Genomic DNA, 27,396 nt, shown 5'->3' on the forward strand with positions numbered 1-27,396 from the left:
TGGAATTGTGCTATCTTATGCAAAATGTTATACCATGTTATACATTGCATTATGATATGAAATGAACAAAGGTATAACACTTTGCATAACATAATTTAATCATTTCATGTCATCTCATAATGCATAACATGATTTAAGCTATGGGGACCTCACACATTTTGTATGTTCACGAGCATCAAGATACTTTCTTGCCATGATTAGTACAGACACATACACTACGATGTTATGATAAAATATTGTGTACACCATAATACTATTCATGCTCCTTTCCCTTTGAGCGTTTTCAGTAACGTGAGTGTAGACTAGCTAAAGGCAAGGCCTAAAGAGTACGTATACGAGCTCACCTAGGATTCATGCACGTGAGTGTGGAGTACTACAAATTCTAAAATATATATTTACTAACAATTAATATTTTATTTAAAAATTATTCTTAAAATTAAATTTTTTTGATTAATATCTTTAATATTTTTAAAAAAATTTAATGGAAAATACTGAAACTTGTAAGATGGCACTGTTTTCAAAAATATAATGACTGCATATGATTGGGTCCACATAAGCATAAAATCCTACTCCGATGAAACTCATCTCTCCGACGTGTCTCCCTCCTCCCACACCCCAAACGGACATAAATATTACTTTATTTTATTATATATATATATATAAACAAATTCCATTATCTTTGCTTTCCAAATGTTTTCTTGTTTTCTTTTTCCATTTCCAAAAAAAAATAAATATATATATTTTTAAATAATTTTTTAATATTTCAGTTTTGTTTTCGTCTTTGACTCTGTACTTTTTNTTTTTTTTTTTTTTTTTTTTTTTTTTTTTTTTTTTTTTTTTTTGACAAACTTCAGACTCAGATTCTCTCTCTTTTTTCTCTCTCCTCCGTCCGGGACTCCGTCGTCGGCACGTTTTCCGTCGACTAATCTCTTTTCTCCCCTATCATTCTGGCGGCTTGCCGTTGAACTTCTTCTTTTTTTCGGTAGACTCTCTGTTTCTTGGCCGGAGACTTGGAGTAGAGGTCTTGCGGTTTGGTTTTTTAGTTACTTGGAATGGAGGTGCTGGGGTTTTGCTATTGCAGGTGATTGATAGATCTTAGAAGCTTTGGAGGATGGGAGAAATGGTGGTTTTCTTGAGAGAGATGGTTTGGTGTGTGTTGTAATGGTCGATGTTCGTGTATGGATGAGTTAGTCGGTGTAGATGATGACCGGACCTCAGGCTACTTTTCGGCGAGGGTGGTGGCTGTTCGGTGAATTTCTCACATTGAATGGCAGATCTTGCTAGCTACGGGAATGCCAACCGTGACATTGAGCAGGTCTTGATTCTTAATCCTCTGTTTCAACATTATTGTGGAAACACAGTCTGTTGTTTTGCTTTGAATTCTTTTTTCCTTTTTTGTCTCTCTTTTTGAAGCTGGCTGGTTTACTGTTCAAATTCTAGGGGAATTTTACCTTCTAATTTGGTTCGTAACTGATGTTATCCGTTACTACTTAGTATACCTCTTTTTTGAGCCAAATTATTTTCCTAGTGCAATGCGAGTTTTTCGTAAGCATTTCCTGCAAATGTGCACTTGTGGTGACTACACGGTGGATTTGGGATCCTCTATATAGAATTTTTTCCTCATTATGTCCTTCCTTTTATGTCTTTCGAGTCATACCAATATGGGAAGGGAAAAAGTTACAGAATATAAGTTAATTGGAAATAATTCAAGCGGCCCTGTTTGTTTAATGCTTCGTTATCAATTGAGAAAGTACAGAAAGGAAAATAGGTTATCCGCTGTGTTTGATAGTCGATTAATGATTAGATGAACTTATACTGGTAACTTCGTATGTTATGAAAATCTCTTGTTTTCTGCAATGCCAATGCAATCTCCTTCCAGTTGATGATTTTCGGTGAAAGAACTGTGTAAAATTTAATCATTTTCTTGAGTATTGGGGCTCACATTTTAGTTTATTTTGGTAATGGACAACATGTATAATTTTACTAACCTTGAATCACTTTTTATTCCATACTTCTATAATTTTGAAAGGTCTAATATCTTTGCAGGCACTAATTGCTTTGAAGAAGGGTTCTCAACTCCTCAAGTATGGTCGTAAAGGGAAACCAAAATTTTGTCCATTTAGACTTTCTAATGTGAGTTTGATTTAACTATTATTATGATTTCTTAAACATTTTGTTATTGGCATTTATTTCCTGCCATTCTTATTTCCTGGTAGACTAGGCAGTTACAAATTGGAATAGTTGGAGATATTTATGACTTTATAGTCTCAATGACAACACAAGTGAAGTCTAGGCCAACATGAACNAAAAAAAAAAAAAAAGAGAGAGTCCATACCTGATGATGAAGTTGATATTGAAAAGAAAAATCAGAAACTTATGCAAAGCTCAAATTCCTACCCTCCATCTCCCTCAAGAGAGAGAGGAAGGAAGAGGAAGGGTATTATTGAGTGCTCTTACATCATGCATTCATGTTAGTGATTATCATCTTATGTGATATGCTAAGACGCAAATGCTTGTATGGTGAGTGTATTATTTTATATTTTTATGTTTTTTAAAATTACATTTTTAGCTGCTTTTACTATATATACCAGTTTAGTTTTTCTAATTTAATAGTTAAATAATTGTCTCTATATTTCTTTTCAAGCTTATATCGGTAGGGGTTGATAAAACTAGTATGATAAACTATTTGTAGGTGTGACAAATAAATTCATGATGTTACATTTTTTTTTTAATGATTTGGGGTTTGACAAGTTAACTAATTGAAAATTTTGACTCAAGATCAAGTTTTAATCTTAAAGCACTAATTTGATTGAAAATTATCAAGGGTGCTAGGGTTAATCTCAATTTGGAACATAATCAATAATTGAGTTTTCATTCATTTTCTAAATAATTTTTTTATAGTATACAATTCAGGTAAGGTGGTGAGAATTCAAATGTAACAACAAGGGAGATCACTAATAATAACTTGATTAGTTGAGTTATGCTCAAGTTGGCCTCTAATGATTTAGACATTTGATAAAAACTTTAATCTAATAATGAATGCTACTGAAACTTACAGAGCATAGGGTTCAAATTAATTATTCATTTTTTTTGGAAATCATAATAAAAAAAGTCAAAACACACACTTAAAACATATGTTAACCTTTATGTTTCTACAACTTCACCTTCTAATCATGTGGAAGTCTTGTTGTGTTAGAACAAACTAGGTTATGCATTTTTTCATATGAATGCTAATAGATATTTAGTTCTAATATTTTTGACCTGTGTGCTGATGAGTAAGTCAACTTTAGTTTCATCAAATTGAAACATACATTTAGGTAAATGATATTTTAATTTAATCCTTAACCAAGTTAGATATTTGGCTATAAACAAACCAATAAATCATTGAGATCTAACCAATGAACCACCTGGAATAAACTTAATATATATTCAATCCCATCTACATAAAACCTAAATCCATCCACAAAACCAAGCGGTTAAAAGATATCAATGCAACAATGCAACAACTACCAGTAATGTTGAGTGAGAAACAACCTGGATCATCAGCTCAGTCCCTAAGTAATCATTCCCCAATCCACAATAGTGTCCAAGTTTAGGTCTAAATCTCCTAAAGATATCAACTCAACTAGTGAAGTGTCATTTTTACCAATTGTTCAAGTTCAAATTTTAATTTGACACTATTAAAAATTTAAATTATTGCTCTTATTATATTTGGGATAATAAAGAAGGGCACGAGAAAGACCCAACTTCAAAGGAGTTACATTAAACTTCTCCTTTGGACCTAAGAGATGTAAAGCTGTAAGAATGATAAAAGAAGATTCAATTTACACCAAGAAAGAGCAAGGAAAAGAACTTTGTCAAAGAAAATCGAATAGAATCTTTCATTGGATCTTGATTTCTCTCAAGCCAAACCGACGACAAAAAGGCACAAACTAAGTTCTTCCAATGGATCTCTTTCGTGTCATTGAAAGGATGGCCCAAGAGGATAGTTCTCAGAGGATTATAAGGATCATCTGGGAGGGCCACCAACCAGCTCCAAGTTGTCATCATGTTTATTAAAAATTAATTTGACTAACTAAACTAACTATAAATATAAATAATGATTCTTTTCCTAATTTTTATCATTCCTTCTTTATCTATAGTCACTTGATAGTTGATACTAGTTTATACAATGCCCAAGCAAATTCTATTGACAAACTTGTGCTTGGAAGCAAGCGTAAAGATCAAGGATAAGTTTTGTTGATTGATCATGGCTGAAGTTGTCATAGATTTAACGAAGGAACGTTCATGTAGTAAATCGAAGTTAGCCACGCTTCAAGATTGTTGGTTGGAGGAGTTAAATATTTTCATGGAAGTTTCTCTTATGAAACTACCTTGAGATTTCATGAAAATCCTCTTCCCTTGGATGTTTTTTGTATGGGAAGGAGAGATGAACACTGAGCATTTGGAGGAGTATGGAAGGGTTGACATTTAAAAATGGTGAATTGGTAGGCGTGAGAGGGGTTTTGGAGGGTAATGCCTAACATTTGGAGGAGTATGGAAGTCTGGAAATATTAAAGAAGGGTGGTTTCCCTAGCAATAGTTGGTCAGCAGGGGTTTTCCCAAGAAAACTAGTGAATCTGCAGCTTGGTAGGTTGAATTTTGAAGAAGACGATTTGTTGAAAAGTGTAGGACGCAAAAGAATTAGAAGGGGAAGCAAAACACAAAACAAATAGTAACCAAAATATGTGCTATAGAAGCAATAAGTAAGTGGCCTCATTGGAACATTTAAAAGATATTTCCTTCAATTTCTTTCATTTTTTAAATGGATATGTGATAACAGAAGATGTATGCATAGCATGTGGGGCCCACTTGGGATTGTTTGTTTTAGTATATAATCTGATTGTTTATTGGAGCCAGTCTGTATAGAGAACAGGCACTCAATGTCTGATTTTATGCTCATATGTGTTAGCCTTTCCACGACTCATATGACTTCTATGTCACATTCATAGATTTTCAATGAATTGAAATTGCAGGATGAATCATCTTTAATTTGGATTTCAACTACTGGTGAAAAGAGTTTGAAGTTTGCTTCTGTATCGAGAATTATTCCTGGACAAAGAACTGTAAGATCTATGAAATTTTTAGTCTGTTTTACTTTCCTGATAATTGTCACCCTTTATATGATTTTTTGACGATATTGATCAAAGTTGATATGTGTGTACTTCAATTGTGTTAGGCCGTGTTCCATCGATATCTACGACCTGAGAAGGATTATTTATCATTTTCTCTGATTTACAACAATGGAAAACGATCTCTTGATCTGGTTGGTGATGAACAATCTTATTGTTTGTAGTTAAGAAGTCATTTTTCTATTTTTTTTCTCCACCTTTAAAAGTAATTGGAACATGTTCTGACTTTCCAGATTTGTAAGGATAAAGTCGAGGCTGAAATTTGGATAGCGGGCTTGAAAGCATTAATAGGTTCTGGTGACGGTGGGCGTTCCAAAATTGATGGATGGAATGACGGGGGCCTCTATCAAGATGTAATCTGCCTACTTGAAATTGTTTAATTGTTAAACATGCATGCTCTAAGTGTTCAATAATTTTAAACAATTTGCACATTTTAGTTGGGAAAAGCTCATGGAGACTATCATGATTGACTCTCTGATTACAAATCTACTCCTATACTAATGATGAATGAAAGCTTTCATTGTTCTTTTATGTATGGAAGATAAGTTGTCATTTAATAGGAGTGTAGTACTGTTGTTATGTGAGTGGGTTTGGGATGTTGTCTAAAATTTACTGCATTTGTTTCTGAGTACTAAAAAACCAATGAGCTGGGATGTTTTTTAAAGCTTTGGTCATAACCTGAAAAATCCAAGGAACTTTTGCAATCCATAATTGTTGCCCTTCTCATGTTTGCGAGATGTTAATTATTTTTAATGCAATTGAGATTTATGTCACTGAACCATTGGGTCTAGGATGTTTGCCTAAGTGTATTGCATTTTTATAACTGAATGCAAGATTGTGCTTGCTGTCATTTCTCTTGCTGTTAGCTTCAGAATTTCAGGTGCTCTAGTTTCTTTTAGATGTATGCTTATGCCATAAAAAGTCATTACAAATTTCTCTTGTTTATTCCTTTATCAATGCTCTTGAATTTATTTCAGGACAGCAGTGACTTAACTTCAAGTAGCCCAAGTGACAGCTCCAATAGTGTCACTAGAGATATTAGTTCTCCTGAGGTCTGTGTTAATTTTAGTCCAAATAAATCTCCAACGAGTGTTAGGTCCGAGAACTCTACAAGGTCACATGTGCCTTTGAACCAGACAAATATGCAAGCAAAAGGAACTAGTTCAGATATTTTTCGAGTTAGTGTTTCAAGTGCTCCTAGCTCCTCCAGTCATGGCTCTACACCAGATGACTGTGATGCTCTAGGAGATATATACGTATGGGGTGAGGTTATTAATGATAATTTGATGAAGCCTGGGGCTGATAGAGCTGTTAACGTGAGCTCAAGGACAGATGTGCTACTTCCGAAGCCACTAGAGTCCAATATTGTTCTAGATGCACAACATATAGCCTGTGGAGTCTGGCATTCTGCCATTGTCACGAGACAGGGGGAGGTCTTTACTTGGGGTGAGGAATCTGGAGGAAGGCTTGGCCTTGGAATGGGGAAGGATGTAACACAACCTCGTCTTGTTGAAGCATTGGCAGCAACTACAATTGATCTTGTAGCATGCGGAGAGTTCCATACTTGTGCTGTTACAATGGATGGGGAACTTTATACATGGGGTGATGGTGTACATAATGCCGGGCTTCTTGGGAATGGAACTAATGTCAGCCATTGGGTGCCAAAGAGAATCTCAGGTATCCTTGAGGGGCTTCAGGTTGCAACTGTAGCATGTGGTCCGTGGCATACTGCATTGCTCACATCTATGGGGCAACTATTCACATTTGGAGATGGTACTTTTGGGGTTTTGGGTCATGGTGACAAAAAAAGCATTTCATATCCGAGAGAAGTAGAGTCTTTATCAGGCTTGAGGACAATTGCTGTTGCATGTGGAGTGTGGCATACTGCTGCTGTGGTAGAAGTTATTATGACACAATCTAGTGCAACTGTCTCATCAGGTAAATTGTTTACATGGGGTGATGGGGACAAGAATCGTTTAGGACATGGAGACAAGGAACCCCGGCTTAAACCTACATGTGTTCCATCACTAATTGACTACAATTTTCATAAAATTGCTTGTGGGCACAGCATAACTGTTGGATTGACAACATCAGGACAAGTTTTCACGGTTGGAAGTTCAGTTTATGGTCAGCTTGGAAATCCCCATGCTGATGGGAAGCAACCATGCTTGGTGGAAGACAAGCTTTTCAGGGAGTTTGCTGAAGAGGTTGCTTGTGGTGCATATCATGTTATGGTACTTACCTCCAAAAATGAAGTTTATACATGGGGAAAGGGTGCAAATGGGAGGTTAGGCCATGGAGATGTTGAGGATCGGAAATCACCAACTTTGGTTGAAGCTTTGAAGGATAAGCATGTTAAAATCATTGCTTGTGGTTCTAACTACTCCGCAGCTATCTGTCTTCATAAATCATTATCAGGTACAGAGCAGTCACAATGCTCTGCTTGTAGACAGGCATTTGGTTTCACAAGGAAAAGGCACAATTGTTACAATTGTGGGCTTGTGCACTGCCACTCGTGTAGTTCCAAAAAAGCATTAAGAGCTGCACTGGCTCCTACTCCTAGGAAACCTTATCGCGTATGTGATTCTTGTTTTTCCAAATTGATTAAGGCATCAGAATCTGGAGTTAATTACCGGAAGAACGCTGTACCTCGCCCATCAGGTGAGAACAAGGACAAGGTGGACAAGAGTGACGCAAGACCTAAAGCAGCACTTTCCAATATGGATCTGATAAAACAACTAGATAGCAAAGCAGCCAAGCAAGGGAAGAGAACGGATACATTCTCTGTTGTTCGCCCCACTCAAGCACATACTCTTCTGCAACTCAAAGACGGTCCAAACGCTGCTGATATTCGGCGACTAGCTCCCAAGCCAATTCCTATGGCTAATGGAGTAAATTCCAGATCTATGTCACCTTCGTCAAGGAGATCTAGTCCACCAAGGTCTGCTACACCTGTCCCTACAGCATCAGGACTTTCCTTCTCCAAAGGTATAGCTGATAGCTTGAAGAAAACAAACGAACTTTTAAATCAAGAGGTTCTCATGCTGCGTGCACAGGTAATGACCTGATTCCTTGTATTGCCAGTTTCCTTTCACTTCAAATTGTAAAACGGTAAGGATGCATAGGTTGCTATAGTTAAATCTGTACGGCACTAAATTATGTTGTTTATCTTTCTCTAAACCTTTAGGTTGAGAGCCTAAGAAAGAGATGTGAACTTCAAGAGTTACAACTTCAGAAGTCGGAGAAGAAAGCACAAGAAGCTATTGCCTTGGCTACAGAGGAATCTGCTAAATCCAAAGCGGCAAAAGAAGTTATTACATCACTAACTGCTCAGGTTTGTCTCAGATATGCAGTCAATATCTTTAGTGTTCGAGTATCACATCTCTATGCTTTGTCATTATTATATTTTCATGAAGCATGATGGTCTATTTTGACCTTTACTGTTATGTATGAACTGTTCCAAAAATGGCATCTTGATATTGTATGTATGAGTATGCTTTGCCTTGCAATTTTTTTTTTTCTGAATCCTTAAAATGCTGAGACTAGGTTCCTTTAGATGGCTGATTTTGCAATAAAACTAGTTCTGCTCTCTCATTTTTCGTCTTTCAAACTGGTACACTCCAATCGTTGATCATTATTTTGCTTAGAGATGTTCTATGCAAACTAAACATCTTTACATTGACTGACTGTAATTCTCATCAAGTTCTACTAATACTATTTCCAGATTAAAGATATGGCCGAAAGATTACCCGATGGAGTAAAAATGAGCCTTCCTGGAAGTAACGACTCTGAAAACATGAGACCCTTCTATCTTCCAAATGGTATGGATCAAAATGGTGCACGCCATTTGGCTTCCAATGGAGAGCGTCAATCAGAATCTGATTCACACAGCTCTGTGTCTTTGGCTTCTTCAATGGCAACTGACTATTCCTTAAGTAATGGATTTCAAGGTACACCTAATTCATGTGGAGAATTCCCTGCAAGTAATGAAAATAACTCATCCATGGAGCTCGGGCAATTTACCTCTGATGGAATGGACGACGATTCAGATGTTAGACTGTCTTATGGTCATAGAGGGGTTTGGGAAAGCCGCAGCAGCAGCATGTCGGAGGGAGCAAATAGCTCGGGTCCTTTACTAGATAGTGAGAGTAACACGAGATCTAGAAGTTCTGCGTTGCCAAGTAATGACAATCAAGTTGAAGCTGAATGGATTGAACAATATGAACCTGGCGTCTATATAACTTTGATGGCACTTCGTGATGGAACTAGAGATCTTAAACGAGTTCGCTTCAGGTAAATAAAGTTTCCATAAGCTTATCTTATTTTGGAAAGTGTGTTTGTTTTCTCCTCATTTCTTTACCATGAGTTTCCTCTTTCTTAAGTAAACATTTGAATTGTTTATAAAATTATAAAAACAAAAACTTCATTCTTGATTTTGAAAACATTTGTGAAAAGTTTGATAGGGAAAAAGAAGAAAAAAAAAAAAAAAAGAAATCCATATGAGTAGAATTAGTGTTTATAAGTTTACTTTTAAAATCAAATGGGGAAAATTGTTATGAATGAAGGTTAAAATTTTCCAAATGTGCTCGACGTATCTGTTGCCACACAATGGTCTGTTTTGTAATGGCTTAGTTTGATCTGAGATGCATCCTTAATTGCTGAAACTAACTAATTTGTTTATGGCTGATGCAAATCCATATGCAGCCGAAGACGATTTGGGGAGCACCAAGCAGAGAGTTGGTGGTCAGAAAACCGCGACAAAGTTTACGAGAAATATAATGTTCGTGGAACTGAAAAATCCTCAATTTCTTCAAATCCGGCATGAAAGGCAGAGGAAGATGCAATTGAAAGGTGATTTGGGTCTTAGATGTTGTGGGTTGATGAGCAGATGGGGGAGAATTAGGTATAAGGAAAGTGGTCAACTTTCAGTCATTTCATTGTTCTGTCAGTTTCTTCGTTGTTTCACCTCCTTTGATGAGCAGATGGGGGAGAATTATTCTCTCTCTTTCAATTAATTTATGGGTGGTTGTGCCCATTTTCATACATGTTTTACTACTTGTAATGTATATAACATGACTAGCGAGTTAAGGGGCAGAGGAAGAAAGTTTTTGTTCGTGTTTGTGTTGATATACATACAGGGACAAAGCTTTTGCCAGCAGTCTCATTAAACACACCTATGGGAGTTACGGCTAAGGGTTTAAATTTTGATGATTTCACAATATCATAAATGTTTTAAGAAAACAGTTTATAAATGATTTAAAATTATAAATAAACATCTCAGACAAGTTAAATTTCTTAAATGACATGTTTTAAAGCTTAGTGATCCATTTACATTAAAAGTTTAAAATTTTTAAACATGGTTCAAGAATTAAATAGACACAAACTACACATTTAAGAGCTGAGGAATCAAATTTGTAATTTATTTGAGAGTTGAGGAATCAAATTTGTAATTTATTTGAGAGTTGAGGAATCAAATTTGTAATTTAACTAGTTTCTCCGGTATGGTCTTGGGTGTGTCTTTCTCTTTGATCCACAACTGTTGAAACCTAGATTGCAAGACCCAATATGACTCAAAACAACAACATGAATCAAAACAACACCATGAATGAAAGAAAACAGTTGTGCATTAAGGCAAATAAGTAAAAATTGCAACCAAAAGGTTCAAAGAATTAAAAGTTTTGGAAACAAAAATATGAGAATTTGAATACAAAAGAAAAGACTGGACTAACGCCACGAGACATGCATTCCTTTGTGACAATCCACACTTTTTATCACGCCCTCTCTTGACCCGACGCCTAAAGATACAGCAGGGATGAGTATAAAAATTATATCCACTAAGCCACCTACTTGTAGGCTCTTGTCGCATCCTAACCTACTTGTAGGCTCTTGTCGCATCCTAACCTACTTGTAGGCTCTTGTCGCATCCTAAGTTTAACAGACAAACACATGCTTCTCATTGGCTTTAGGACGTCTGGTTCTAGTCTTAGCCCTTGGGGCTTCTATAGTTCTTCGTCCTTTCATTTAATACCTAAGAGTTTCTTATGTTGAGCTGTAATGATCGGTGTCTCCCTATGAAGCGCTACCTTTACATGGCTATCTGAAACTATATGGCATCTTACCTAGGGGTGTGCTAGTACCTCCTAGGCCTATGATAGTCCCCCTCATTGGGGGGCGTGACGCAAACCATTCCATGCAGCTAATGGGTTATACGACGTGGGGACACATTTCCCATGCGAAACGACTAGGAGTAGTGAGAACTGATCAGGAACCCCTAGTGTTCCCACGAAGCTATAGATATCATTCACACAACTAGCAGCCTAAGAACACTTCTAAAGTACGTCGTTTGCCATGATGATCTGTTGGACTCCTAGGGAAGGGATAGATCTAAACTCAGTGACTTATCACTCTAACCATGAATCCCTAGGCTTATCATTATAACGATTCAAACATCATCATAGTGTGCAAACAATGAACATTAACCTGGTGTGCAAACATCAAGAACTAGATACATCAGACACAGTTCATGCAAAATAGGCAAACATGCATAATGAGGTGATAACATCCATCCGCACCCGAAACACAAAGTTTACAATTTTTCCATCCTTCGTTCAGCATGCATAAGCGGAAGCATAAACCATGGTTAACTTTTCATAGTACATACATTATGCCACCTAAGCTCATAACATGGAAAAATCTAGTCAACTAAGGTAATTAATCTAGCGTGCATGCATGCATACCATAGCGATTCCTACAAGTATTTATTCCTAAGTTCCATGTGGTGACTTACATGGTTAATGCGTGCCCTTTCGCTAGGGTTTCGATGCATGTAGGGTGTCTGAAACTATTAATTTTAATCAATTAGGTCCCTATTCACATAAAAACATGGTTAGAATTGGAATTTGGATGAAAATCGGACAAACAGAACTCGAACGGGTCAAACAGGGCCTTACACGGGCCGGCCAAGCGTTGTCACACATCGAGAAAACCCCTGCTCACGGGTGGCACGCATGAGTACCACGCGCGGTTCGTAAAGGATAGTCTCAGATCTTTAAATATCAAGGACTCACCTTGCAAACTTCTCTCGGTTCTTGATGAAGTTTCGCGGCTGCTCCTTCTTGATTCTCCCCACCCTTCCTTTTAACTTTCTTTTTTTTTTACTAGCCACTATTAGGATTCACTTGGACCCCTATAATAGATAGAGGGGAAAAATGACTCAATTGCCCCTCTNTTTTTTTTTTTTTTTTTTTTTTTTTTTTTTTTTTTTTTTTTTTTTTTTTTTTTTTTTTTTTTTTTTTTTTTTAAGCATTATAAACTCTTCCCTCATCAGGAACTTTCGTCCATTAAAGTGGCATCTCTTGGAAGAGTACGGGATAGACTCTCTTCACGTTCTCTTCTCATTTCCAGGTTGCCTCTTCCTCACAATGGTTACCCCACGAGACCTTCGCTAAGGGAATGACTTTGTTACACAATTGCTTGGCGTCTTGAGCCAAAATTCTGCTAGGTTTCTCCTCGTAAGATAGATCTTCTCGAAGAGGAAGCGTTTCATGTTCGATCACATGAATAGGGTCTGGAGTGTACTTTCGCAGTATGGACACGTGGAACACATTGTGTATGGCGGAAAGTTCAGTGGTAGGGCAATTATGTAGGCCACGACCCCAACTCTCTTCAGAATCTCGAAGGAGCCTATGATCCTTGGGCTCAATTTTTCATTCTTTTCGAACCTCAACATCCCCCTCATAGGGGCTACCTTCAGGAACACATAATCACCTGCCTCGAATTCGAGGTCCCTTTTATGAAAATCTGCATAGCTTTTCTGTCGGCTCTATGCGGTGAGTATTCTCTACTTGATTTTATGCACCGCTGTGTTGGTGGCCTGAACCAACTTTAGTCTCAGTAGTTGCTGCGTGCCTACCTTTTCCCAAAACATCGGTGTTTGGCACCTACACCCATACAGTGCCTCGAAAGGGGCAATCTGGATGGTCGCTTGATAACTGTTATTGTAGGAAAACTCCATCAGAGGCAGATGTTCGTCCTATCACCTAGAGAAATCTATGACATAGGTTCGCAATATATTTTCTAAGATCTGATTTAGCCTTTCAGTCTGTTCGTCCGTTTGAGGATGAAACGCTGTACTAAACCTTAACTGAGTTCTTAGTACTTTCTGGAGACTTTTCCAAAACTAAGAGGTGAACCTGGTGTCCCGGTCTGATACTATGGACACTGGTACTCCGTGTAGGTGTACTATCTCCCTGATATATAACTGAGTCCACCGATCCACTTGATATGTGGACTTGCCTGAAATAAAGTGACCTGTCTTGGTTAGTTAATCTACAATCACCCAGATCGCATTATAACCCTGCTTAGTCTTGGGCAAACTCATGATGAAGTCCATACAAATTGCTTCCCATTTCCACTGAGAATATTCAAGGAATGTAGCAATCTTGCTGGACACTGTCTCGGGGCCTTCACCAGCTGGCAGATCAAGCATCAGCTTACGAAATCTGCTATGTCCTTCTGCATCCCTAGCCACCAATAGCTCGTGAGCAGGGATGGACACTGACAGGGTGATCTCTAAGGGTTCCTTTTCTAGGTGTGCTAGCTCTACGAATTCCTTATATATGAAAGAATGTGTAGAGCCTGAATCAAATAATACTAAGGACAAATGACCAAAATGAGTAGTGTACCCATAACAATTGCGTCAGGCTTTCGCTTGCCTGACTGTGGTTGCATGGGCCTGATCTTGTATCGTAGGTCGATTAGTGCACTGATAGTTCCTCTGAGGGCAATCTGCTGCAAAGTGCCCTACTTTGCCACATTTGTAGCATGCATCAGTTCCCGCAAAGTGCCCTGTTGCAAAGGACTTTTTTCCGCACCTGGGCTTTCCCCGCTTATCAGTGTGGCCGCGGGGCCATCTACCAGTTCTGGGGTGCCTCCGGTTTGTCTTCTTCCCCTGAACTACGGTGTGGGGTGTCTGGGTTGATTCTACCTATAACTTGTTGATGAGGATCGCCACTCTGAGGGCCTCTACATAACCTGAGGATGCTTGGGCTACAACATGCCCCTTTAGATTCTCCCTTAGACCTGCAATGAATCGCTCGGTCTTTAACTTCTCAGTGCTGACATACGCTGGAGAAAACCTTGCCAGCTTATTGAATTCCAGATCATACTCCTCCACTGGCTTGTCACCTTGTTTGAGTTGAAGGAATGCTGCCTGCAATTTCATTACGGTAGTGATAGGATAATATTTGAGGAGGTATGCTTTTTTGAACTGGCACCAAGTGATGGACTCTCCCTGCGGTGTAATAACCCTTTAAGCACCTTTCCTCTAGCCATGTGTTTTGCTGCAATAGGATCCACCTTGCCCCCGTTAAAGGTAGGTGGTTTATGTCTTTGGAAATTCTTCAGGTAATGGGATTCCATAGTCATAGTCCTTGAGTCTCAGTCCCTTGCACTGTTGTCTGATTAGCCACCAGCTCCTGCATCATTTGGGTCATCATGATTTTCCATTGAGGTTATGATGAATGTTTGTAGCACATCGAGTGTGGGCGTGGCTGACAGCTGGCTGGGTGTGATTGCTATATTAGTCGCTGACACAGGTGGGACCTCCTCGGGGAGGGAATCAGTAGGGTCTGTATCAGACAAGTCTTGAGCAGTAGGGTCTGTAACAAGTCTTGAGCAGTATGGTCTGTAACAAGTCTTGAGCAGTATGGTCTGTAACAAGTCTTGAGCAGTAGGGTCTGTATCAAGTCTTGAGCAGTAGGGTTTGTATCAGACAAGTCTTGAGCAATAGGGTCCATATCAGGAAAATCTAGGTCCATTGCTCTTCTTCGGCCCATTCCAGTTCTTGATGCCTGTGGTACAGTTCTCTCGCTATCTCGGGGCATGTCTCTAACCTCCTTTTGAGGTTCATGTTGTTCCACTTTAGGTGTTGGAACATGGGTGACCTAAGCAACTTTTCTTCTTCTCCTTCTAAGTTTGAGCCCGACATAGGGTCCGCATCTCTATGGTGTCATTATCTACCAAAAAAAATAATAAAATAAGGTTACAATTCATTCATAGCACATCGTCTAGGTAGTGCGCAATTATAACACAACAGGAAGTCATGATATATTCTTCAAACATTAACTTGAATTTTGTCTCCTTATTTTAAACCCATGAGAATATCTAGCTGCGAGCGGCACGTGATTGATGGGCGTAGTCACAAAGGATACGATTCTCTATCCTAAATATCTATAGGACCTATGACCTAGTGCTCTGATACCAACCTTTCAAGACCCAATATTTTACTATGGGTCGTGATTCAAAACGACAACATGAATGCATAGAAAATACTTGAAAATGCATTAAGGCGAAATCATTTATTTCAAGTAAAAATTGCAACACAAAGGTTCAAACAATTAAAAATTTTGGGAACAAAAATATGAGAATTTGAATACAAAATAAAATACTGGACTGACGCCTCGAGAAATGCATTCCTCTGTGACAATCCACATCTCTGATCACGCCCTCTCTTGACCCGACACCTCATGCACCTGAACAAAAAAGATATAGCAGGGATGAGTATAAAGATTATATTCAGTAAGCCATCTACTTGTAGGCTCTTGTCGCATCCTAAGCTTAACAGACAAACACGGGCTTCTCATTGGCTCTAGGACGTTTGGTTCAAATCTTAGCCCGTGGGACTTCGATGGTTCTTCGTTATTTCATTTAATACCTAAGAGTTCCTTATGCCAAGCTGTAATGACCGATATCTCTGAGGCGCTACCTTTACATGGTTATCTGAGATTACATGGCATTTTACCATGATATCTCTCTATGTGGCGCTACCTTTACATGGTTATATGAGATTACATGGCATTTTACCTTTACATGGCTATCTGAGACTACATGACATCTTACCTACAGGTGTGCTAAGTGCCTCCTAGGCCCATGATATTCCCCCTCATTGGAAGGGACGTTGTTAGGTTTTGACAAAATAGAAGAATAACTAAACCAGAAACATAAACCATTAAAGTTTGAAGTGACGATATTATTGAATACTGAACTTGGCTTTTATAGCTTTATAAATAACCATAAATAGAAACTAACGTTGGAAATAAATCTTAGAAAATATTTAAACTAAATATCTAAAAATACTCAAACTATTTTGACCTAATCAAATTCTTTTAACAGTCCGTCCTTTGAACTTATTCTTCTTTGTCAACAATTACTTCAAGTTAGAAAAACTATGCATACCAAGTTCTTCACCCAACATCCGAAATGCTTCTAATTTTAGAGGCTTTGTCAAAATCCATTTAAATCACTAACTCCTCCCTTTCTATAAAATACACCATAATCTACCGTACCTTTCAAGTGCCTTAAAACCCTTTCAGCTACTCCAAAATGTTGTTGTGTTGGTCATGCCATAAAACGACTAATCAAATTTACAACAAACATGAGATCAGGATGAGTAGCTATGAGATACATCAGACTTCAGGATGAGTAGCTATGAGATACATCAGACTTCCCACTATTTGTTTATACAAAGTTACATCTACTGTTGCACCATTTTCATCTTTGCCAATTTTCTGTCTTGGAACAATGGGATTACAAATAGAATTGTAATTCTCTATGCCAAATCGATTTAAAATGTCAGCAGCACTTTGACATATTAAAATACCATCTATTTTTTGTATTGCCTCTATTCCAAGAGACCTAAGTTAGTCATATCAAACTCTTTCTTCATGGAACGTTTAAACTTCTCCAATAATTATTTATCGTCTCCAATAAATAAAAGATCATCAACATAAATGCTTACAATAAGAATTTTACCTCCCTTCCTCTTGATGAAGAGTGTCTGCTCACTGTAACTGCTCCCTTCCTCTGTGATTTCCCCTTCTTCGTTTTCAGTAACTGTTTCAATTTTTTCAGCAACCGGTTCAGTCGTTTCCTCTGTGATTTCTCCTCCTTCGGCAGTGTTCTTATCAATTTCAATATTTCCCCCCTAGTCCAATTTTGTTTCACCTTCAAAAAATTTCTAATCTCATTCACGATCTTCCTCGAAAGCTACATTACGACTTACTCCAAATAAAACACATGTTACACTTTTATCTTCAAGTTTGCTTCTCTTGGCATCTGGAATATGGACATGTCCCACACATCCAAAAACTCTGAAATAATCTACTGGTTTCAGTCCGCTCCAGTCTCTTCTGGTATCATGTCTTTTATTGCAACAGTGGGTGTCGATTCAAAATGTGAATCATCCACTTGACTGCTTCAGGCCAGAAATTTTTAGGCACTTTCTTCTCAGCATAGCTCTTACCAAGTTCATCACAATGCGATTTTTGCATTCGACCATTCCATTTTGCTGTGGGGTATAGGTTGTGGTCAGTTGTCTCTTCACTCCATGTTGTTTGCAAAAATCGTTGAATTCTGCAAAGTTGAATTCTCCTCCTCTATTTATCCTTCAACATTTTATAGGCATTCCAATTTTCTTTTCCACCATTGTTTTGAAACATTTGAAATGATAAAATGTTTCTGATTTTTCTACAAGAAAATAACTCCATGTCTTTCTTGAAAAATCATCTATAAAGCACAACAAGTACTTTTTCTGGCCACTTGAAGTTGGTGAAATTGGACCATATAGATCTGCATGAACAAGATCCAATTTTTTCGTTGCTCTCCATTTACCCATTTTTGAAAATGGAGTTCGATGTTGCTTGTCTTTTATACATGCCACACAGGTGGTGTTTGGAGCTACAATTTGCGATAGGCCTTTGTAACCGAGATGACCATAACGATGGTGCCAAAGTGTTGACTAATATGTATTTGAAACTTGGAGGCATCTTCCTTCATTTATTGTGGTAGATGGTTCAGTATGCAAAATAAACAGTCGATTTGCGCTCATAATTGACTTTGCTATTTTTCCTTTTTGTGAATGATAAATGCTACATACACCATCTTTAAACAACAATGCTACTCCCTTTTTTTGTAGTTGTCCAACGTTCAAGAGATTATTTTTTAGTTGAGGTACCCAATACACATTACTAATAGTGCAACAAACCCCATGCAAAGTTAATTTACAACACCCTTTCCCATAACTTTCGTACTGGTATTATTTCCAAGTTTGAAAATGTGGGAAAATGTCTTGTCTAAGCTTGAAAACATACCTTCACTTGCACACATATGGTTTGAGCAATCAGAATCTAAGAACCAAGCATCACTTCTTTTTGCTTCATGTCTTTCCATATGAGCCATTAACAACATTTCATCCTCTTCTTCAGCTCTGCATAATTCAATTCCTTATTCATCTTTGGACATTCATATTGAAAATGACCTAAGTCATGACACCTATAACATTCAATAGTTGTTTTGTTGAAAGTTGATCTTCCTCTTCTGCGTCCTCTGCCCCTGTAAGTTCCTCTTCCTCTATTACTTATTTTCATTCGTCCTTCGACTTTTAGAATTTACTTCTCTCCATTAATGTTGGATCTTCGAAATTTTTGTTCAATTAATGAACTTTGTAATTCATCAATGGACATGTTATCGGTATCTTTGGATTCCTTAATAGATACTACAACATAAGTAAATTTTTCAGTTAGGGTACGCAAAATTTTTTCTACAATTTTCTTGTCTGGCATATCTTCTCCATTGCTTCTCATCTTGTTGGAGATTATCATCACTCTTGCAAAATGATCTGTGATACTTTCATCCTTCTTCATCTCTAGGATTGTTCAAAGACAGTACGATCAATTGCCTGGAAGAGGTAATGCTTTACTTGGTGATCTTTGAGTCTAGCATCATCAAGGTGACCCTTTTGTGCCTCAGTCAGAATTGTTCCTTCATGTGGCTCTGAGAAACCAATCTCCACCACACTCCTGAGAATTGTTCCTTCCTCGGGTTCTGAGAAACCAATTTCCACCACACTCCATAAACCCTTTGCTCTGAGCAAATTTTCTATCAACTCACTTCAACAATCGTAGTGACCATCGAAGTGAGGGACCTTCGGTAAAGTTTTGTCTTCACTCATACTCTCTCTATTTGATCACTCAAACATTGCAGCTCTAATACCAATGGTTGAGTTTTGACCGAACAGAGGAATAACTAACCAGAAACATAAACAATTGAAGTTTGGAGTGATAATATTATTGAATACTCAACTTTTATAACTTTACAAATAACCATAAATAGAAATTAACCACAAATGTTGGAAACATATATGGTAAACAAATCTTCCAAAATATTTAAACTAAATATCTAAAAATACTCTAACTATTTTGACCTAATCAAATTATTCGGACAGTCGTGACCCAAGCCGTTCCCATGTAGCTAATGGGTTGTACGATGTGGGGACACATTTTCCATGCGAAATGGATAGGAGCAGTGATAACTGATCAGAAACCTCTAGTTCTCCCACGAAGCTATAGATTCTGTTCACACAACTTGCAGGCTAAGAACACTTCTAAGGTACTTCACTTGCTGTGGTGATCTGTTAGACTCCTAGGGAAGGCATAGATCTAAACTCAGTGACTTGTCACTCTAACCATGAATCCCGAGGCTTATCATTATAACGATTCCTAAACATTATCATAGTGTGCAAACAACAAGCATTAACCTAGTGTGCAAACATCAAGAACTAGATATATCAAACATGCTCAACGGGGCCATAACATCCATCATCACCCGGAACGCAGAGTTCACAATTTTCTCATCCTCCTTTCATCATGCATAAGTAGATACATACTAAGTGGAAGCATAAACCATGGTTAACTTTTCATAGTACATACAATATGCCACCTAAGCTCATAACATGGAAAAATCTAGTCAACTAAGGTAATTATTCTAGCATGCATGCATACGAGAGCGATTCCTATAAGTATTTCTTCCTAAATTTTGTGTGGTGACTTACATGGTTGATGCGTGCCCTTTCACTAGCGTTTCTATGCAAGTAGGGTGTCCAAAACTATTGATTTTTCTAAATTAAGTCTCTATTCACATAAAAACATTGTTAGAATTGGAATCGAGACGAAAATCGGGCAAACATAAGTCAAACAGGTTAAAAAGAGCCTTACATACGTCGGCCACGCGCCCTCATGCGTAGGGAAAACTCCTAATCGCAAGCGGCACGCGCGAGTACCATAAGCGGGCGGAGGTTCTGCAATCACGGGTCAGGCACTCTGGTTTGGTTTGATTCGGGTCAATGGTTCAATTCACTCGGGTGGCCCGCGGGTTGGTTTAGGCCGACGGGTTGTGTGTCGAGTCGGATCTACTTGCAGATCTGGAACCGGTTAGGGTACGTAGGGGACACGTGTCTCCATTTTGCTGGGGCCGCATTGCTCCAGTCGTCATCCCACGTGTAGCTCCAATCAATGTCTGACGCATGTCGCTGCCTTGCCAAGTTGCGCTTCACTGGTCACCGGTAGACACCAACCCAACCTTTATAGTCTGGATTGAGTTGATCCAAGTTGTTAGGTTGTCGGGTTGAATGTACATCCTTAGATAAACGTATCAGGTTTTAAAAAAAGAATAAAGACTGAGTTGGACATACTTCAATTGAAATCATAATAACCTATTTGTAGCATCTATTTACCTCCGGCTTCCATATTTATTTTAAGATAAGAATTGAAAGAGGATTTCTTTTTCTATCTAGGAATTAAATTTAAAAAGATTAATCTAAGTACGCAGGATTCTCTTGGGCCTACATGTCTCTCAGCTGTTAACATCATCCTTAAAATTACTTTCATTTGGAGTTGGCTTAGATCGAACATTTTGATGTTATGTTTTAAATTTTCATAGTATTATTATTTATTATCGGTTAAGATTGAGAAGCTCTGATACTATGCTAAGAATGAAAAACATAAGTGAAATTAAAATCGAATTTTCATATTCGGTTTGAATAGAATAAAAATTACCCACAAAATCCTAAAAATTATTAGAAAATATTCTAGTAACCAAATCCAAAAAATAATATATATTGGAATGTTAGGTCCTCATCACTAAATTCAACCAACAAAAGCTTGAAGGTGAAGCCACAAAAATGGCTAAACCAAACCATGAAAATACTCTAACCTAGCAACAAATTTAAGAGAACTCATAACTAGTCATCAATATTTATATTTTTTTAATTTTATGTTTGATTGGATGAAATTGACAAATCAAGCTAAATAAAAAGGTCAAAAGATGGGTTGAATTTAATTTGGCATCAAATTATCTCGTCTCCTACCTGTCACAACCATACTTTCTCAAGATTTTGCAGAGCGATTGTGTTACATTCACTCCCATTAACAAGCAAGTCAACCAATCCAAATTTGTATCGCCATTATCACGAACTATGTATACTCGAAGCGTCTGGTTTTTTAAAGTAATTTGGTATCAAGCAAACAAGGGACAACTTGATACACATCATCCTCACTCTATTATTTTATAGCCTTTCAAATCACTTCCCTAAACCTCTACTCTTTTTTCTTCTCTATATAATTAAAATGGTCTCTCTCATGGATCATGCCCATACCCTGAAATTCTTTGTTTTAATAAACCCCTGTTGCCCCATAACACCCACAAGCACCCACATTGTCTTCTTCTATCTTCCCCATTTCTCCTCTCTAAATCTCTTCTTCTTTATATATACTCATACTAAAATCCTTTTCTTCTTCAATGGGAAACGGACGTGAAGTTTTGGTGGCAATATGGTTGCTAATGCTGCTTCTCTGCGTGGGCTTCACCCATGCCTCAAGATTCAACCACCTCTTCAATGAAAAACCTCTCAAATTTAGAAGCAATTCTCCAAGCCTTGTCAATGGCTTCCTTCCAAAGGCCTTCCCAGTTCCTCCATCTGGCCCTTCCATCAAACACAATGGCATTATCCCCTTCCACTACTATCCTTGCTCCCCTTGACACCAACCTTTTTTATATTTCTTTTTTGGAGAAGAAAATGTTATTGATGGAAATGGAGAAGGAATGAATTTTGTATATTAATAGACTTTTATTTATGAGTTTTTTTCTTACTTTTTCGGTTATGGATGGTTATAATGGATTCAGATGTCCCACCTTGGTTGGGGAGGAGAACAAAATACCATTTACAAGGGCGTGGAAACTTTCTCCTAGCAGACGAATTTTAAAGCCTTGATGGGAAGTTCGAAAGGAGGACAATATTTGCTAGCAGTGGACTTGGGCCGTTACAATTGGTATCAGAGCCAGACACTGGACGATGTGTCAGCCTTCTCGCTGTTCCCCGAAAGGGGTAGTCACAAAGCAGTGTGTCAGTACAGACACTGGGCCCCAAAAGGGGTGGACTATGATGTCCCACATTGGTTGGAAAGGAAAACAAAACACCTATAACAGTGTCGAAACTTTCTCTTAAAGCCTTGAAGGAAAGTCCAAAGAGAATAATGTTTACTAGCAGTGGACCTCGACCGTTTCATGGATAATGAAATGAAATGTGAATCAATGTCTGTATCTCTTTTGTTATGTTTAATTTTTTGGTGATATGATATGATATATTCATAAATTAAGAATAAAAAGGGATGAAGAATTATGGAATGAATGTGCATGAACATGGTCGAGAGTGAAAGAAGATTGAATGCGTGTAAAAACAAAATTACCTTTTCAACTGTTGGAGGTGACAAGAACGACAAGACATATTACATATCAATAAATAATGATTTATTTTGTGTTGGGTGACGTATGATGATGTCAATATATTGTTTTGTCTTTGCTTTGATCCTGAATTTGTGTTTCCATTTTTGTTTCACCCCTATTGGGCTATATATAAATAGCTCAGTAAATGCCTTTTTACTTTACCCACTTCCATTTCTCTACTCTCTTTACTTTCCATTTTCAACCATTTCTTGTGTGGAAAGTTACATTTCAAAAGTACCATTTGAGTTAAATATACGACCCCGACTAGGGATCGAGATACAACCAAAATACAAACAAAAACTATCACCTAACTAAAACAAAAACTAGACCAGAGACTAAGAACGGGTACTATTAGGTCTGAGTTTATGTCCCTAATAGAACTAATAACGTACCAAAGGGAATAGAAAATGATCTTGGCTCTAGTGATAACATTCATGACTACTAATAGGCATGATAAGCTATCTCAAGTTCTCCTGAATGTCGTGGTAGTAAACTAGGTACTTAACGACATCTTAATGGTTATAACGTAAGTTCTTGTTTTCTAGACTTTCTAGACTAGCTCATGAGGCTAATCATAATCTATGGGTACTAAAGTTCAATTCTTTGACCATAACTCTTGATCCATGGGTGCTCGATTCACTAAAAACGTCTTGACATGAGTGAAACTATTCTAGCTTTGGTGTCCTAATCTTATAATAGTTTTCTTTATGCGGATTTAAATTTATATATCACCTAACTCTTAGTTTCTGAAATCAAAGTTTTAGCATGGCAGAAATCTTCGTATAGCATATAGCAGGATGAAAATCTTCCTATAGCGGGTAGCATTTAGTACTCACGTGAGGAGCATATTGATCTTTTGGCATGCAATTGTAATGCCCCAATTTGAATATTTGGAATATAGATTTTTTTTTCTTTTTGTAAATGATAATAATAAATAAATCGAGCGAAGGGAGCTTGAAGACGTTTAAATCGAGTGAAGGGAGAAAGTCAAGAGGGGAAATGATTACAAAGTCGATATCTTCCTTGATTCTCCATGAAACTTAACAAAACTTGCTCCATTGGATTCGCCTCGTAGAAATCTATCAATTTGGTAAAATTCACAAACTCTATCATGGTCTGTAGTGTTAACGATATTTAGCTTTGAATTATGGTTTAACATATGTATCATTATATAAGAATATCTAGATATTTGTCTTCCATTACGAGACATCATATTTGTCATTTTATTATAAGCAAATATCTAGTTCTCGTATCATTTGTAATTTACCATAATTTTCTATTATGTAAATTATTATAAATAGACAACTTTCATTTGTAATTTACCATAATTTTCTATTATGTAAATTATTATAAATAGACAACTTTTACTGCGGAGAGTGATTTTAGCAAATATTCTTAATAAGTCTGATCCTTTCTTCTCTATGGCTTCCCAATCCTCTTATCATCTTCTTCCTTTCAACAGTTTAATTTATATGATCACCCTCAAACTTTCTTCCTCCAATTATCTTCTTTGTAAAAGCTAACTTCTCCCTCTCCGGATAATCATTAATTTTCAAGATCTAAAATAGTAAATATATGAAGGGTCCCTTGCCTTGTTGACGATCAGCAATAATATTCTTAATGCAACCAAATGGTTTAAAAATTTACCAAAATTTTCAAGTATCGCTCACGGGCCATGTGTAATCCAAAAAAATAATGATGTTTTTTTAATGAGAACAATATGGACCGCTTAGAAGGGAAGGAAATTTAGAGAAAAATATAAACTTCTTTCCAATTTCTCAAACAATTTTCTAATTTTAAATTCAGATTTGATAATTCTAAATTATCATAGAAAAATCTTTAAAAAGATAAATCTACTTCATTAAATTCTACAACCAAGATTTAGGATTTAAATTAATAATATCTCATTAGATAATGATTTTATTAAATCTAATTTACTCCAATTACATCTCTAACAAATTCAATTCATACCTATTTCTATATTTTTCTATAATTCCAAGTGTTACATGTTCCAAGGACGTTCGTCTTGGGATTCTTAGTTCATCTGCGACCATGAACATAGTCTTATGCTTATGAGGTCTTAAGTTATTTTTCTATCATACTGTTCGCCACTTTCCGTTAGTATTTCACAATTAATTTGCCAATAATTCAATAAATGTGAAATACGGCTCTAAAACGGCCTTAGATACCTTAATCAGGGCCGAAAACAGGTCTGGGACGGTCGAAACAGTGGATATCGAGCTGAAAACAGGGGAGCTGAACCGAACAGCTGTCGTTTGCGCCGAGCCGAGTCGAGGGACTGCCTGCGCTGCTGCGTGCCACGTGGTAGAAGCAGAGCGTGCCACGTCATGCGGTGAGCGTCGTGGGACTCTTAGTTCATCTGCGACCATGAACATAGTCTTATGCTTATGAGGTCTTAAGTTATTTTTCTATCATACTGTTCACCACTTTCCGTTAGTATTTCACAATTAATTTACCAATAATTCAATAAATGTGAAATACGGCTCTAAAACGGCCTTAGATACCTTAATCAGGGCCGAAAACAGGTCTGGGACGGTCGAAACAGAGGATATCGAGCTGAAAACAGGGGAGCTGAACCGAACAGCTGCCGTTTGCGCTGAGCCGAGTCGAGGGACTGCCTGCGCTGCTGCGTGCCACGTGGTAGAAGCAGAGCGTGCCACGTCATGCGGTGAGCGTCGGGTCGAGGCTCGAGTCGCACTCCGGTTCAGGTCGACTACTGCAGAAGGCTACTGGGCCGGGCTGGTTGTTGGTCCTCGGTTTACTGGATTGGGCCGCAAACGTTTGAGTTGCAAGCCGGTTCGATGGGACTGTGAGTCTGGTCTTAGGTCGGTTCAGCTGAACCGTGGCTTCTTGGCTGGATTGAGGTTTGGGCCGCTGTAGTTGGGTTGGGCCGAAGGTAGAGGCCGAGGGGAAAGAAGTCGGGTTGCTCTATCGGGTTTTGGGTTCGAGTTGACCCGGATTCGTGGATCTCGTCTTCCTTACCCGACTTCGGCCGATTTTTTGACGCGTTTTCTCTCTCCTTCCCGCGGCGTTTCCATTGTCAATTTCGGTCCTCTTTCTTCCTTTTCCTCTCTGTTTATCGTCCTCTTTCCTTCCTCGAAGTTTAGTGGCCCAAAAGTTCCTAAAACCACATATCTAAGAACGTTTAGGAAAACCCAATTTTCTTACCTCGGTTACAGACGACGACGCTTATGAAAATGCACAAAACATACTCTGAGTGTTGGGTTTTATGTCCTAAAACTCATAGTTTGTAAACAAAGATATATTCTATTTTCAATAAAGTTATTATTGTTGTTTATTCAGAAAAAATTGTTATTGAATAAAGTGAACTTTACGATCATTAATCTAAATCCAATAAACTAAGAACACTCTGGCTATAGTATGACTACTTGAACTATATGTAGAGACATAAGAGTGGATCAAGTTCAAGTATATAGTCAAAATGATCTATAGTATAAGGATAAGGCTGAGTACCTTATTCTGGGGACACTATGGATGCGGCCCACTTTTGTATATGATATAAACAATGCGATCACTAAATTGTGCATGTGGAGACATGTGAGTGGGGGCGTCCTATGCAATGAGTATTGCATAAGATCGGACCATGAAGAAAACCACTCTCACTTTATAAAGTCGTTTACTGTTGAGACTGATTTTCTTTTCATTCGATAACCTAGGTAACTCGGTTTTAATCCTGAGCTAACCATGAACTCCTGTTTATTCGGAATTATCCTTAGATTTGCATGGGTGAGAGTGGCTCTAGTTCGCCGACTCAACAGGCCTCCCATTTCAGGGGTAAGACTGGGTGAATGGCTGGGGACGTGGGGTGCAAGACGGAATTCACTCCTACCCACTTTTAGGGATAGAAGAAAGGTAGTTCCCTTAAGCACTGACTCCAGGTCTTGAACAAGGGGCCCCACCCTCTCATTGGCCTGAGAGGGATTCGGTTTACTGGTTGGACCACAAACCAATTGTTTATTAGAGGATCAGTGAGACATAAGGAACAAGAAGTAACTTCAGGGGTAAAACGGTAAATTGACCCAGCTCTAGTTACGAACAACCTGTGAAGGATCGACTTACTAATCATGGTTATATCAGATGGACAGAAATATATCTATAGTGAGGGGAGTGCAACTACTAGGCTATAGTGGAGTGTCCTAGTAGTTAACGAATGTTGGTTAACCAGGTTAATGAGTTTAATCGGTTAATCTTGAATCGTTGGAGCCCATGATCTATAGGTCCATTAGGTCCCTCTGCTAGCTCATATCGGACTAAACCATAGAACAGTGTGACGAGTGAGTTCGAAGTGTTCGAATTCAAATTAGGGAATATGCGTTACATATATACGATATATTTAACCGCAATTTTATTTTATTTACGAAATAAACGAAAAGAGAGAATCTGAGATATTTAAATAAGATTTAAATATCTTAATCAATTATGTGTCGGAATTGACTGGGATTGGCATTTGAATTAATATTAAATATTAATTAAATAGTTTAATTAATTATTTAATGTTACTTTAATTTGAAATTCATTATTCAAATTAATTGTTGAATTAAAATGAAGAAAGTCAAAATGTTGACTT

The 27,396-nt window shown here is 37.7% G+C and overlaps 1 protein-coding gene across 2 annotated transcripts; it reads left to right on the forward strand.

Moving 5' to 3' along the window:
• Positions 1–837: 837 nt before the first annotated feature.
• LOC111788051 (PH, RCC1 and FYVE domains-containing protein 1-like) lies at positions 838–10,294 on the forward strand. Of its 2 annotated transcripts, XM_023668195.1 has the most exons (9): positions 838–1,315; positions 2,047–2,133; positions 5,016–5,105; positions 5,219–5,305; positions 5,405–5,524; positions 6,149–8,227; positions 8,359–8,505; positions 8,896–9,464; positions 9,876–10,294. In XM_023668195.1, the coding sequence occupies exons 1-9, from the start codon at positions 1,268–1,270 to the stop codon at positions 9,994–9,996; spliced, it is 3,348 nt and encodes a 1,115-aa protein (XP_023523963.1). In that variant the 5' UTR covers positions 838–1,267; the 3' UTR covers positions 9,997–10,294. The 2 variants fall into 2 exon arrangements, with proteins under 2 accessions (XP_023523963.1, XP_023523964.1); XM_023668196.1 differs by lacking the exons at positions 838–1,315; positions 2,047–2,133; positions 5,016–5,105 and having other exon boundaries at positions 6,154–8,227.
• The last annotated feature ends 17,102 nt before the right edge of the window (positions 10,295–27,396 follow it).

The sequence above is a fragment of the Cucurbita pepo genome, chromosome LG02, assembly GCF_002806865.2.
Source record: "Cucurbita pepo subsp. pepo cultivar mu-cu-16 chromosome LG02, ASM280686v2, whole genome shotgun sequence".
Lineage (NCBI taxonomy): Eukaryota > Viridiplantae > Streptophyta > Magnoliopsida > Cucurbitales > Cucurbitaceae > Cucurbita > Cucurbita pepo.